The sequence below is a fragment of the Salvelinus fontinalis genome, unplaced genomic scaffold, assembly GCF_029448725.1.
Source record: "Salvelinus fontinalis isolate EN_2023a unplaced genomic scaffold, ASM2944872v1 scaffold_0386, whole genome shotgun sequence".
Classification (NCBI taxonomy): domain Eukaryota; kingdom Metazoa; phylum Chordata; class Actinopteri; order Salmoniformes; family Salmonidae; genus Salvelinus; species Salvelinus fontinalis.
In genome coordinates this window covers 33,954-50,000 of record NW_026600595.1, presented here as the reverse complement: position 1 = coordinate 50,000, position 16,047 = coordinate 33,954, and the positions used below count along the sequence as shown (strand labels likewise).

General features: G+C 53.6%; 1 protein-coding gene across 1 annotated transcript; it reads right to left on the bottom strand.

The window, feature by feature from the left end:
- Window positions 1–14,590: 14,590 nt before the first annotated feature.
- LOC129845854 (uncharacterized) lies at window positions 14,591–15,797 on the bottom strand (the record flags this gene model as incomplete). Its single annotated transcript, XM_055913780.1, has 1 exon — window positions 14,591–15,797. A coding segment is annotated over one exon (1,207 nt), but the record flags the coding sequence as incomplete, so codon positions are not given.
- Between the last annotated feature and the right edge of the window lie 250 nt (window positions 15,798–16,047).

Genomic DNA, 16,047 nt, shown 5'->3' with positions numbered 1-16,047 from the left:
ACCAGGCATTCCCCAGGGCAGCTGTCTAGGCCCATTACTTTGTTCAATCTTTACCAATGAATTGCCAGTGGCTTTGAGTAAAGCCAGTGTGTCTATGTATGTGGATGACTCAACACTATACACGTCAGCTACTACAGCGACTGAAATGACTGCAACACTTAACAAAGAGCTGCACTTAGTTTCAGAGTGGGTGGCAAGGAATAAATTAGCCCTAAATATTTATACAACTAAAAGCATTGTATTTGGGACAAATCATTCACTAAACCCTAAACCTCAACTACATCATGTAATGAATAATGTGGAAATTGAGCAAGTTGAAGTGACTAAACTGCTTGAAGTTACCCTGGGTTGTAAACTGTCATGGTCAAAGCATGTTGATACAACAGTAGCTAAGATGGAGGAGAAGTCTGTCTATAATAAAGCGCTGCTCTGCCTTCTTAACAACACTGTCAACAAGGCAGGTCCTACAGGCCCTAGTTTCTACCTTCTTAACAACACTGTCAACAAGGCAGGTCCTACAGGCCCTAGTTTCTACCTTCTTAACAACACTGTCAACAAGGCAGGTCCTACAGGCCCTAGTTTCTACCTTCTTAACAACACTATCAACAAGGCAGGTCCTACAGGCCCTAGTTCCTACCTTCTTAACAACACTATCAACAAGGCAGGTCCTACAGGCCCTAGTTTCTACCTTCTTAACAACACTGTCAACAAGGCAGGTTCTACAGGCCCTAGTTTCTACCTTCTTAACAGCACTATCAACAAGGCAGGTCCTACAGGCCCTAGTTTCTACCTTCTTAACAACACTATCAACAAGGCAGGTCCTACAGGCCCTAGTTTCTACCTTCTTAACAACACTATCAACAAGGCAGGTCCTACAGGCCCTAGTTTCTACCTTCTTAACAACACTATCAACAAGGCAGGTCCTACAGGCCCTAGTTTCTACCTTCTTAACAACACTATCAACAAGGCAGGTCCTACAGGCCCTAGTTTAGTCACACCTTGACTACTGTTCCGTAGTGTGGTCAGGTGCCACAAAAAAAGGACTTGGGAAAATTGCAATTGTCTCAGAACAGGACAACACGGCTGGCCCTTGGATGTACACAGAGAGCTAACATTAATAATATACACGTTAATCTCTCATGGCTCAAAGTGGAGGAGAGATTGACTTCATCACTGCTTGTATTTATGAGAGGTATTGACATGTTGAATGCACCGAGCTGTCTGTCTAAACTACTGGCACACAGCTCAGACACCCATGCAGACCCCACAAGACATGCCACCAGAGGTCTGTTTAAACTACTAGCACACAGCTCAGACACCCATGCAGACCCCACAAGACATGCCACCAGAGGTCTGTTTAAACTACTAGCACACAGCTCAGACACCCATGCAGACCCCACAAGACATGCCACCAGAGGTCTCTTCACAGTCCCCAAGTCCAGAACAGACTATGTGAGGCGCACAGTACTACATAGAGCCATGACTACATGGAACTCTATTCCACAGTACTACATAGAGCCATGACTACATGGAACTCTATTCCACAGTACTACATAGAGCCATGACTACATGGAACTCTATTCCACAGTACTACATAGAGCCATGACTACATGGAACTCTATTCCACAGTGCTACATAGAGCCATGACTACATGGAACTCTATTCCACAGTACTACATAGAGCCATGACTACATGGAACTCTATTCCACAGTACTACATAGAGCCATGACTACATGGAACTCTATTCCACAGTACTACATAGAGCCATGACTACATGGAACTCTATTCCACAGTACTACATAGAGCCATGACTACATGGAACTCTATTCCACAGTGCTACATAGAGCCATGACTACATGGAACTCTATTCCACAGTACTACATAGAGCCATGACTACATGGAACTCTATTCCACATCAGGTAACTGACGCAGCAGGAGAATCAGATTTAAAAAAAAACAGATAAAAATACACCTTCTGGAACATCGGGGACTTTGAAGCAACACAAACATTGGCACATACACACACACACACACACACGATAGCATACGCACTATACACACACGTACACATGGATTCAGTACTGTAGATATGTGGTAGTGGTGGAGTAGGGGCCTGAGGGCACACAGTGTTGTGAATGTATTGTAATGTTGTAAAATTGTATAAACTGCCTTAATTTAGCTGGACCCCAGGAAGAGTAGCTGCTGCCTTGGCAGGGAGTAATGGGTATCCATAATAAACCCCAGGAAGAGTAGCTGCTGCCTTGGCAGGAACTAATGGGGATCCATAATAAACCCCAGGAAGAGTAGCTGCTGCCTTGGCAGGAACTAATGGGGATCCATAATAAACCCCAGGAAGAGTAGCTGTTGCCTTGGCAGGAACTAATGGGGATCCATAATAAACCCCAGGAAGAGTAGCTGCTGCCTTGGCAGGAACTAATGGGGATCCATAATAAACCCCAGGAAGAGTAGCTGCTGCCTTGACAGGAACTAATGGGGATCCATAATAAACCCCAGGAAGAGTAGCTGCTGCCTTGGCAGGAACTAACGGGGATCCATAATAAACCCCAGGAAGAGTAGCTGCTGCCTTGGCAGGAACTAACGGGGATCCATAATAAACCCCAGGAAGAGTAGCTGCTGCCTTGGCAGGAACTAATGGGGATCCATAATAAACCCCAGGAAGAGTAGCTGCTGCCTTGGCAGGAACTAATGGGGATCCATAATAAACCCCAGGAAGAGTAGCTGCTGCCTTGGCAGGAACTAATGGGGATCCATAATAAACCCCAGGAAGAGTAGCTGCTGCCTTGGCAGGAACTAATGAGGATCCATAATAAACCCCAGGAAGAGTAGCTGCTGCCTTGGCAGGAACTAATGGGGATCCATAATAAACCCCAGGAAGAGTAGCTGCTGCCTTGGGCAGGGAGTAATGGGGATCCATAATAAACCACAGGAAGAGTAGCTGCTGCCTTGGCAGGAAGTAATGGGGATCCATAATAAACCCCAGGAAGAGTAGCTGCTGCCTTGACAGGAACTAACGAGGATCCATAATAAACCCAAGGAAGAGTAACTGCTGCCTTGGCAGGAACTAATGGTGATCCATAATAAACCCCAGGAAGAGTAGCTGCTGCCTTGGCAGGAACTAATGGGGATCCATAATAAACCCCAGGAAGAGTAGCTGCTGCCTTGGCAGGAACTAATGAGGATCCATAATAAACCCCAGCAAGAGTAGCTGCTGCCTTGGCAGGAACTAATGAGGATCCATAATAAACCCCAGGAAGAGTAGCTGCTGCCTTGGCAGGAACTAACGAGGATCCATAATAAACCCCAGGAAGAGTAGCTGCTGCCTTGGCAGGAACTAACGAGGATCCATAATAAAATACAAACCCCTCCTGTAAATCCCTGCCACCCTCCCGCCTAGCTGGCGTTTCATTAGAGGAGACCCTGGCTACTACTTGTCACTACCCATCAGCCTCAGCGAGAGGAGAGGAGGGGAGATGGGAGGACGGAGAGCTCAGACAGCTCTCAGTGAGAGGTCACCACTCAGCTACCACATCACACCAGGAGAGAGAGAGAGAGAGAGACAGAGAGAGAGAGAGAGAGGGGCAGGAGGCTGTAAGGTGAGTTAATAAATGTGTTGATTAAGTCCTAGGCCGGAAGCAGCATCTCTAAATGATTCTCAGATGAGTTGTTTCTTAGTAAATGATCTGGTGGGCCTTAAATAAATCCCACAGAACTATAAGAGTTTCTCTCTGAAACAGTCTCTCGGTGAAAAGCACAGAACAGGCCTCAGTTCACCCTCTCTGTCTCAGTTCACCCTCTCTGTCTCAGTTCACCCTCTCTGTCTCAGTTCACCCTCTCTGTCTCAGTTCACCCTCTCTGTCTCAGTTCACCCTCTCTGTCTCAGTTCACCCTCTCTGTCTCAGTTCACCCTCTCTGTCTCAGTTCACCCTCTCTGTCTCAGTTCACCCTCTCTGTCTCAGTTCACCCTCTCTGTCTCTGCTTGTCTCCCACATGGCCTGTGGGAAACAGACTCTATTCATTCAGCAGCATCTCTCTGTTTGGCAGCTTGGCCACGGAGCAGTGCTGAGGGGACTAGACTCTGGCCCTGAGGGGAGTGAGAGAGTCCAACTACCCTCCCTCCCTCCCTCCCTCTTTCTCTCCCTCCCCCACTTTCCCTCTCTCTGTTGCTTTCCCTCCCTCTCTCTCTCTCTCTCTCTACCTCCCTCTTTCTCTCCCTCCCTCCCTTTCCCTCTCTCTGTTGCTTTCCCTCTCTCTCTCTCTCTCTCTCTCTCTCTCTCTCTCTCTCTCTCTCTCTCTCTCTCTCTCTCTCTCTCTCTCTCTCTCTCTCTCTCTCTTCCCCATCCCTCCCTCCCTCTCTCCCTCCCTCTCTCTCTCCCTCTGTTGCTTTCCCTCCCTCCCTCTCTCTCCCTCTCTCTCCCTCTCTCTCTCCATTCCCATCTCTCTCTCTCTCTCCCTTCCCCTCTCTCTCTCTCCCTTCCTATCTCTCTCTTTCCCTCCCTCCCTCCCTCCCTCCCTCCCTCCCTCCCTCCCTCCCTCCCTCCCTCCCTCCCTCCCTCCCTCCCTCTCTCTCTCCCTCTCTCCATTCCCCTCTCTCTCTCTCTCTCTCTCTCTCTCTCTCTCTCTCTCTCTCTTTCCCTCCCTCCCTCCCTCCCTCCCTCCCTCCCTCCCTCCATCTAGACCCTGTAACAGCAGTGTGTGTAGTTGTGGGGTCTGTACCCATGCTCCCTCTCTCCCTCTAGGCCCTGTAGCAGCAGTGTGTGTAGTTGTGGGGTCTGGTACCCATGCTGGCCTGTAGAAGCACATCCATTTAACATGTTAGATTACTGCAGATTAAGAATAGCCTGATAGCCAACTCTGGCAAGACAACACACAGATCAGGATCCAGGCTACGTTAAAGGGACATCTGCTTGGCTAAATGAAACGCTGATATTACTAATGGTGTCAGCAGAGAAGAGGATGGCGAAGAGGGAGCATTTTAAACTGGAGCTTGAGGCTGTGTTTGAAATGGCAGCCGTTTCCCTTTAGAGGGCACTGTTCTGACCAGGGCCCACAGGCGCAGTGTGAAAGTGGGAGCTTAAACGTTGGCATCAACTCATCAGTCACCCACTCCAAGGCCACATCCCACATGGCACATTTGGGACGCAGCTCACCGTAGCAGCTCACCATAGCAGCTCACCGAAGCAGCTCACCGTAGCAGCTCACCATAGCAGCTCACCTTGGCAGCTCACCGTAGTAGCTCACCATAGCAGCCCACCACAGCAGCCCACCATAGCAGCTCACCATAGCAGCTCACCATAGCAGCTCACCGTAGCAGCTCACCACAGCAGCTCACCGTAGTAGCTCACCATAGCAGCTCACCGTAGCAGCCCACCGTAGCAGCCCACCGTAGCAGCCCACAGTAGAAGCTCACCATAGCAGCTCACCATAGCAGCTCACCATAGCAGCTCACCGTAGCAGCTCACCACAGCAGCTCACCATAGCAGCTCACCACAGCAGCTCACCATAGCAGCCCACCACAGCAGCTCACCATAGCAGCCCACCATAGCAGCCCACCATAGCAGCCCACCATAGCAGCTCACCGTAGCAGCTCACCGTAGCAGCTCACCATAGCAGCTCACCATAGCAGCTCACCGTAGCAGCTCACCGTAGCAGCTCACCGTAGCAGCTCACCGTAGCAGCTCACCGTAGCAGCTCACCGTAGCAGCTCACCGTAGCAGCTCACCGTAGCAGCTCACCGTAGCAGCTCACCGTAGCAGCTCACCGTAGCAGCTCACCGTAGCAGCTCACCGTAGCAGCTCACCGTAGCAGCTCACCGCAGCAGCTCACCGTAGCAGCTCACCGTAGCAGCTCACCGTAGCAGCTCACCGTAGCAACCCACCGTAGCAGCTCACCGTAGCAGCTCACCGTAGCAGCTCACCGTAGCAGCTCACCATAGCAGCTCACCGTAGCAGCTCATCACAGACGATCAATATCTCTGGTTGAAACACCCTGGTGGTATAACTCTCTCTGTGAAGACGATCAATATCAGAACTCGTGTCTGTCATCTAATCCTATTGAACCACAGCAGCTCACCGTAGTAGCTCACCATAGCAGCTCACCGTAGCAGCCCACCGTAGCAGCCCACCGTAGCAGCTCACCCTATCTGATCAACATGACGATTCAAAACCAGTCCATCGGAGGACCAGTGTTTGATAGTCAAACCCAGTAAACATCAATGATCCTTCATTTCTGAATAAATGTACAGGAAACCAGATGAATGGCATGTTAACATCTATAGTAAGTTCAAGCAAGCACCCCCCACCCCCCCTGGTCTATGGTTACACCCCCCATGGTCTATGGTTACACCCCCCCACCCCCCATGGTCTATGGTTACACCCCCCCAGCCCCAATGGTCTATGGTTACACCCCCCCAGCCCCCATGGTCTATGGTTACACCCCCCATGGTCTATGGTTACACCCCCCCAGCCCCCATGGTCTATGGTTACACCCCCCATGGTCTATGGTTACACCCCCCCACCCCCCATGGTCTATGGTTACACCCCCCAGCCCCCCATGGTCTATGGTTACACCCCCCACCCCCCATGGTCTATGGTTACACCCCCCCAGCCCCCATGGTCTATGGTTACACCCCCCAGCCCCCATGGTCTATGGTTACACCCCCCACCCCCATGGTCTATGGTTACACCCCCCCAGCCCCCATGGTCTATGGTTACACCCCCCCAGCCCCCATGGTCTATGGTTACACCCCCCCAGCCCCCATGGTCTATGGTTACACCCCCCCAGCCCCCATGGTCTATGGTTACACCCCCCCAGCCCCCCATGGTCTATGGTTACACCCCCCCAGCCCCCATGGTCTATGGTTACACCCCCCCAGCCCCCATGGTCTATGGTTACACCCCCCATGGTCTATGGTTACACCCCCCCAGCCCCCATGGTCTATGGTTACACCCCCCCAGCCCCCATGGTCTATGGTTACACCCCCCAGCCCCCATGGTCTATGGTTACACCCCCCCAGCCCCCCATGGTCTATGGTTACACCCCCCCAGCCCCCATGGTCTATGGTTACACCCCCCCAGCCCCCATGGTCTATGGTTACACCCCCCCAGCCCCAATGGTCTATGGTTACACCCCCCCCAGCCCCCATGGTCTATGGTTACACCCCCCCAGCCCCCCATGGTCTATGGTTACACCCCCCCAGCCCCCCATGGTCTATGGTTACACCCCCCAGCCCCCCATGGTCTATGGTTACACCCCCCATGGTCTATGGTTACACCCCCCATGGTCTATGGTTACACCCCCCAGCCCCCATGGTCTATGGTTACACCCCCCCAGCCCCAATGGTCTATGGTTACACCCCCCAGCCCCCCATGGTCTATGGTTACACCCCCCCAGCCCCCCATGGTCTATGGTTACACCCCCCAGCCCCCCATGGTCTATGGTTACACCCCCCCCAGCCCCCCATGGTCTATGGTTACACCCCCCCAGCCCCCCATGGTCTATGGTTACACCCCCCAGCCCCCCATGGTCTATGGTTACACCCCCCAGCCCCCATGGTCTATGGTTACACCCCCCAGCCCCCCATGGTCTATGGTTACACCCCCCCAGCCCCCCATGGTCTATGGTTACACCCCCCCAGCCCCCATGGTCTATGGTTACACCCCCCATGGTCTATGGTTACACCCCCCCAGCCCCCCATGGTCTATGGTTACACCCCCCCAGCCCCAATGGTCTATGGTTACACCCCCCCAGCCCCCATGGTCTATGGTTACACCCCCCAGCCCCCATGGTCTATGGTTACACCCCCCAGCCCCCATGGTCTATGGTTACACCCCCCCAGCCCCAATGGTCTATGGTTACACCCCCCAGCCCCAATGGTCTATGGTTACACCCCCCAGCCCCCATGGTCTATGGTTACACCCCCCAGCCCCAATGGTCTATGGTTACACCCCCCAGCCCCAATGGTCTATGATTACACCCCCCCAGCCCCAATGGTCTATGGTTACACCCCCCAGCCCCAATGGTCTATGGTTACACCCCCCAGCCCCAATGGTCTATGATTACACCCCCCAGCCCCAATGGTCTATGGTTACACCCCCCCAGCCCCCATGGTCTATGATTACACCCCCCATGGTCTATGGTTACACCCCCCAGCCCCCCATGGTCTATGGTTACACCCCCCAGCCCAATGGTCTATGATTACACCCCCCCACCCCCCATGGTCTATGGTTACACCCCCCACCCCAATGGTCTATGGTTACACCCCCCCAGCCCCCCATGGTCTATGGTTACACACCCCCCATGGTCTATGATTACACCCCCCAGCCCCAATGGTCTATGGTTACACCCCCCCAGCCCCAATGGTCTATGGTTACACCCCCCCCAGCCCCCCATGGTCTATGGTTACACCCCCCCAGCCCCAATGGTCTATGGTTACAACCCCCAGCCCCAATGGTCTATGGTTACAACCCCCCAGCCCCCATGGTCTATGGTTACACCCCCCAGCCCCAATGGTCTATGGTTACACCCCCCAGCCCCCATGGTCTATGGTTACACCCCCCAGCCCCAATGGTCTATGGTTACACCCCCCAGGCCCCATGGTCTATGGTTACACCCCCCCAGCCCCAATGGTCTATGGTTACACCCCCCCAGCCCCCCATGGTCTATGGTTACACCCCCCAGCCCCCCATGGTCTATGGTTACACCCCCCCAGCCCCCCATGGTCTATGGTTACACCCCCCCAGCCCCAATGGTCTATGGTTACACCCCCCCACCCCCCCATGGTCTATGGTTACACCCCCCAGCCCCAATGGTCTATGGTTACACCCCCCCAGCCCCCATGGTCTATGGTTACACCCCCCAGCCCCAATGGTCTATGGTTACACCCCCCCAGCCCCAATGGTCTATGGTTACACCCCCCAGCCCCAATGGTCTATGGTTACACCCCCCATGGTCTATGGTTACACCCCCCAGCCCAAATGGTCTATGGTTACACCCCCCATGGTCTATGGTTACACCCCCCAGCCCCAATGGTCTATGGTTACACCCCCCAGCCCCCATGGTCTATGGTTACACCCCCCAGCCCCAATGGTCTATGGTTACACCCCCCATGGTCTATGGTTACACCCCCCAGCCCCAATGGTCTATGGTTACACCCCCCATGGTCTATGGTTACACCCCCCATGGTCTATGGTTACACCCCCCATGGTCTATGGTTACACCCCCCATGGTCTATGGTTACACCCCCCATGGTCTATGGTTACACCCCCAGACCCCATGGTCTATGGTTACACCCCCCCATGATCTATGGTTACACCCCCCATGGTCTATGGTTACACCCCCCATGGTCTATGGTTACACCCCCAACCCCCCATGGTCTATGGTTACACCCCCCAGCCCCCATGGTCTATGGTTACACCCCCCATGGTCTATGGTTACACCCCCACCCCCCCATGGTCTATGGTTACACCCCCCAGCCCCCATGGTCTATGGTTACACCCCCCATGATCTATGGTTACACCCCCATGGTCTATGGTTACACCCCCCATGGTCTATGATTACACCCCCCGTGGTCTATGGTTACACCCCCCATGGTCTATGATTACACCCCCCTGCTCTATGGTTACACCCCCCAGCCCCCATTGTCTATGGTTACACCCCCCATGGTCTATGGTTACACCCCCCAGCCCCCCACAGTCTATGAATACACCCCCCACAGTCTATGATTACACCCCCCAGCCCCCCACAGTCTATGAATACACCCCCCACAGTCTATGATTACACCCCCCAGCCCCCCATAGTCTATGAATACACCCCCCACAGTCTATGATTACACCCCCCAGCCCCCCACAGTCTATGAATACACCCCCCACAGTCTATGAATGCACCCCCCACAGTCTATGATTACACCCCCCAGCCCCCCTGGTCTATGATTACACCCCCCCAGCCCCCCCATGGTCTCTGATTACACCCCCCAGCCCCCCTGGTCTATGATTACACCCCCCAGCCCCCCATGGTCTCTGATTACACCCCCCAGACCCCCTGGTCTATGATTACACCCCCCAGCCCCCCATGGTCTATGATTACACCCCCCCCAGCCCCCCATGGTCTATGATTACACCCCCCCAGCCCCCCATGGTCTCTGATTACACCCCCCAGCCCCCCCTGGTCTATGATTACACCCCCCAGCCCCCCCTGGTCTCTGATTACACCCCCCAGACCCCCTGGTCTATGATTACACCCCCCAGCCCCCCATGGTCTATGATTACACCCCCCAGACCCCCTGGTCTATGATTACACCCCCCCAGCCCCCCATGGTCTATGATTACACCCCCCCAGCCTCCCATGGTCTATGATTACACCCCCCCAGCCCCCCATGGTCTATGATTACACCCCCCAGCCCCCCTGGTCTATGATTACACCCCCCCAGCCCCCCATGGTCTATGATTACACCCCCCAGCCCCCCATGGTCTATGTATAACTTGTGAACAGGGTTATATTCCCTCTTGTACAGTCCAGAAAGTATTCACACCCCTTGACTTTTTCCACATTTCGTTGGGTTACAGACGACATTTAAAAAACGATGACATTGAGACGGTGAGTCACTGGCCTACACACAACACCCCATAATGTCAAAGAGGAATTATGTTCTTAGAAATGTTTAGAAATTAATGAAAAACTGAAAAAACTGAAATGTCTTGAGTCAATAACCATTCAATCCCTTTGTTATGGCGATGCCTAAATACGTGCAGGAGTAAAAATGTGCTTAACAAGTTGAAATAATATTGTTTAAATATGATTTATGAATGACTACCTCATCTCTGTACTCCCACACGTACAATTATCTGTGAGGTTCCTCAGTCGAGCAGTGAATTTTCAAACACAGATTCAACCGCAAAGACCAGGGAGGTTTTACAATTCCTCAACAAAGAAGGGCACCTATTGGTTGATGGGTAAAGTTATTGATTACACTCTGGATGGTGTATCAATACACCCAGTTACCATAAATATACAGGCGTTCTTCCTAACTCAGTTGCCGGAGAGGAAGGAAACTGCTCAGGGTCTTCGCCACGAAGCCAATGGTGACTTTAAAACAGTTACAGAGTTTAATGGCTGTGATAGAACTGAGGATGGATCAACAACATTGTAGTGACTCCACAATACTAACCTAAATGACAGAGTGAAAAGAAGGAAGTCTGTACAGAATACAAATATTCCAAAACATCCATCCTGTTGCAACAAGGCACTAAAGGAGAACTGCAAAAAAATGTAGCGAATAAATTAACTTTGTCCTGAATACAAAGTCTTATGTTTGGGACAAATCCAATACAACACATTACTGAGTACCACTCTCTCCATATTTTCAAGCATATTGGTGACTGCATCATGTTATGGGTATGCTTGTAATCGTTAAGGACTGGGGAGTTTTCAGGATAAAATAGAAACGGAATGGCGCTAAGCACAGGCCAAACCCTAGAGGAAAACCTGGTTCAGTCCGCTTTCCACCAGACACTGGGAGATGAATTCACCTTCCAGCAGAACAATAACTTAAAACACAAGGCCAAACCTACACTGGAGTTGTCACCAAGAATGTTCCCGAGTGGCCGAGTTAGAGGTTTGACTTAAATCTACTTGAAAATCTATGGCAAAATCTGAAAATTGTTGTCTAGCAATGATCAACAACCAATAATTGACAGAGCTTGAAGACGTTTTCAAGAATAATTTGCAAATGACCCAGAGCGTTCAGTCAGCCCACTAACACCCCTATAGGATCACAGCAGAACCACTACATGGAACAGAGAAATACTCAACCGTGAGAAATCAAAGGCAAAGGAACTGAGTCATATTAAGACATGCTATAGACGAAAGGAAAGTAGTGTGGAAACCTACCAAAAAACAATTAGCTAACAACAAATTCAATCCCTTTTAGACAATTTTTTGGGACAAAATGTTTCACTGTAATAGTGAAGGTGTGAACTTGGCAGGAGAAAACCTAAACAGTATATTTGATCTCTCAGCTTCCCTCCATCAAATTTAAAAATGTAAAATAGAAAACCAAAGAAAATGAACAACAATGACAAATGGTTTGATGAAGAATGTAAAAACCTAAGAAAGAAATTGAGAAACCTGTCCAACCAAAAACATAGAGACCCAGAAAACCTGAGTCTACGCCTTCACTATGGTGAATCACTAAGACAATACAGAAAACCTGAGTCTACACCTTCACTATGGTGAATCACTAAAACAATACAGAAATACACTACGGAAAAAGAAGGAACAGCACGTCAGAAATCAGCTCAATGTAATTGGAGAATCCATAGACTCTAACCACTTCTGGGAACATTGGAAAACACTAAACAAACAACAACACGAAGAATTATCTATCCAAAATGGAGACGTATGGGTAAACCACTTCTCCAATTATGTTGGCTCTATAACAAAGAACAAACAGCAAAAACATATACATGATCAAATACCAATCTTAGAATAAGCTATTAAAGACGACCAGAACCCACTGGATTCTCCAATTACCTTGAATGAACTACAGGACAAAATAAAAACCCTCCGACCCAAAAAGGCCTGTGGTGTTGATGGTATCCTTAATGAAATGATCAAATATACAGACCACTAATTCCAGTTGGCTATACTAAAACTCTTTAACATCGTCCTTAGCTCTGGCATCTTCCCCAATATTTGGAACCAAGAACTGATCACCCCAATCCCCAAAAGGGGAGACACATTGGAACCCAATAGGCTGTGATGGTGGGAGGAGGCTGTGATGGTGGGAGGAGGCTGTGATGGTGGGAGGAGGCTGTGATGGTGGGAGGAAGCTGTGATGGTGGGAGGAGGGGAGGAGGCTGTGATGGTGGGAGGAGGCTGTGATGGTGGGAGGAGGCTGTGATGGTGGGAGGAGGGGAGGAGGCTGTGATGGTGGAGGAGGCTGTGATGGTGGGAGGAGGCTGTGATGGTGGGAGGAGGCTGTGATGGTGGGAGGAGGCTGTGGTGGTAGGAGGAGGGGAGGAGGCTGTGATGGTGGGAGGAGGCTGTGATGGTGGGAGGAGGAGAGGAGGCTGTGATGGTGAAGGAGGGGAGGAGGCTGTGATGGTGGGAGGAGGAGAGGAGGCTGTGATGGTGGGAGGAGGAGAGGAGGCTGTGATGGTGAAGGAGGGGAGGAGGCTGTGATGGTGGAGGAGGAGAGGAGGCTGCGATGGTGAAGGAGGGGAGGAGGCTGTGATGGTGGTGGAGGGGAGGAGGCTGTAATGGTGGAGGAGGGGAGGAGGCTGTGATGGTGGGAGGGGGAGAGGAGGCTGTGATGGTGGGAGGAGGGGAGGAGGCTGTGATGGTGGGAGGAGGAGAGGAGGCTGTGATGGTGGGAGGAGGGGAGGAGGCTGTGATGGTGGGAGGAGGCTGTGATGGTGGGAGGAGGAGAGGAGGCTGTGATGGTGGGAGGAGGAGAGGAGGCTGTGATGGTGGGAGGAGGGGAGGAGGCTGTGATGGTGGGAGGAGGGGAGGAGGCTGTGATGGTGGGAGGAGGAGAGGAGGCTGTGATGGTGGGAGTAGGCTGTGATGGTGGGAGGAGGGGAGGAGGCTGTGATGGTGGGAGGAGGGGAGGAGGCTGTGATGGTGGGAGGAGGAGAGGAGGCTGTGATGGTGGGAGGAGGGGAGGAGGCTGTGATGGTGGGAGGAGGAGAGGAGGCTGTGATGGTGGGAGGAGGAGAGGAGGCTGTGATGGTGGGAGGAGGAGAGGAGGCTGTGATGGTGGGAGGAGGGGAGGAGGCTGTGATGGTGGGAGGAGGGGAGGAGGCTGTGATGGTGGGAGGAGGAGAGGAGGCTGTGATGGTGGGAGTAGGCTGTGATGGTGGGAGGAGGAGAGGAGGCTGTGATGGTGGGAGGAGGAGAGGAGGCTGTGATGGTGGGAGGAGGGGAGGAGGCTGTGATGGTGGGAGGAGGAGAGGAGGCTGTGATGGTGGGAGTAGGCTGTGATGGTGGGAGGAGGAGAGGAGGCTGTGATGGTGGGAGGAGGAGAGGAGGCTGTGATGGTGGGAGGAGGGGAGGAGGCTGTGATGGTGGGAGGAGGAGAGGAGGCTGTGATGGTGGGAGGAGGAGAGGAGGCTGTGATGGTGGGAGGAGGGGAGGAGGCTGTGATGGTGGGAGGAGGAGAGGAGGCTGTGATGGTGGGAGGAGGGGAGGAGGCTGTGATGGTGGAGGAGGGGAGGAGGCTATGATGGTGGAGGAGGGGAGGAGGCTGTGATGGTGAAGGAGGGGAGGAGGCTGTGATGGTGGAGGAGGGGAGGAGGCTGTGATGGTGGAGGAGGGGAGGAGGCTGTGATGGTGGAGGAGGGGAGGAGGCTGTGATGGTGGAGGAGGGGAGGAGGCTGTGATGGCGTTTGGGGCCAGCAGATGGACTCCCGCTAACAATAGGCCCGGGACAGATGCAGCCACAAAGAGCAGCAACCACACACACACACCACACACACCATACACACACACTCTACACACACCATACACACACACTACACACACAATACACACACCAAACAACGGCAGGGCCAGAGGGGCCACAGGCCACCAAACACTAAACATACACACATAGAAGGTGGAGGAAGGGGCTGGTGGAGGAAGGGGCTGGTGGAGGAAGGGGCTGGTAGAGGAAGGGGCTGGTAGAGGAAGGGGCTGGTTGAGGAAGGGGCTGGTGGAGGAAGGGGATGGTAGAGGAAGGGGCTGGTCGAGGAAGGGGCTGGTGGAGGAAGGGGCTGGTGGAGGAAGGGGCTGGTGGAGGAAGGGGCTGGTGGAGGAAGGGGCTGGTGGAGGAAGGGGCTGGTGGCGGAAGGGGCTGGTAGAGGAAGGGGCTGGTGGAGGAAGGGGCTGGTGGAGGAAGGGGCTGGTGGAGGAAGGGGCTGGTGGAGGAAGGGGCTGGTGGAGGAAGGGGCTGGTAGAGGAAGGGGCTGGTAGAGGAAGGGGCTGGTGGCGGAAGGGGCTGGTAGAGGAAGGGGCTGGTGGAGGAAGGGGCTGGTAGAGGAAGGGGCTGGTGGAGGAAGGGGCTGGTAGAGGAAGGGGCTGGTAGAGGAAGGGGATGGTAGAGGAAGGGGCTGGTAGAGGAAGGGGCTGGTGGAGGAAGGGGCTGGTAGAGGAAGGGGCTGGTAGATGAAGGGGCTGGTGGAGGAAGGGGCTGGTAGAGGAAGGGGCTGGTGGAGGAAAGGGCTGGTGGAGGAAGAGGATGGTAGAGGAAGGGGCTGGTAGAGGAAGGGGCTGGTAGAGGAAGGGGCTGGTGGAGGAAGGGGCTGGTGGAGGAAGGGGCTGGTAGAGGAAGGGGCTGGTGGAGGAAAGGGCTGGTGGAGGAAGAGGATGGTAGAGGAAGGGGCTGGTAGAGGAAGGGGCTTATGGAGGAAGGGGCTGGTAGAGGAAGGGGCTGGTAGAGGAAGGGGCTGGTGGAGGAAGGGGCTGGTGGAGGAAGGGGCTGGTAGAGGAAGGGGATGTTAGAGGAAGGGGCTGGTGGAGGAAGGGGCTGGTAGATGAAGGGGCTGGTAGAGGAAGGGGCTGGTAGAGGAAGGGGCTGGTAGAGGAAGGGGATGGTAGAGGAAAGGAAGGGGCTGGTAGAGGAAGGGGATGGTAGAGGAAGGGGCTGGTGGAGGAAGGGGCTGGTCGAGGAAGGGGCTGGTGGAGGAAGGGGCTGGTCGAGGAAGGGGCTGGTGGAGGAAGGGGCTGGTAGAGGAAGGGGATGGTAGAGGAAGGGGCTGGTAGAGGAAGGGGCTGGTGGAGGAAGGGGCTGGTAGATGAAGGGGCTGGTAGAGGAAAGGAAGGGGATAGTAGAGGAAGGGGCTGGTGGAGGAAGGGGCTGGTAGAGGAGACTAGTAGAGGAGGCTGGTAGAGGAAGGCTGGTAGAGGAGGCTGGTAGAGGAGGCTGGTAGAGGAGGCTGGTAGAGGAAAGGAAGGGGATAGTAGAGGAAGGGGCTGGTGGAGGAAGGGGCTGGTAGAGGAAGGGGCTGGTAGAGGAAGGGGCTGGTAGAGGAAGGGGCTGGTAGAGGAAGGGGC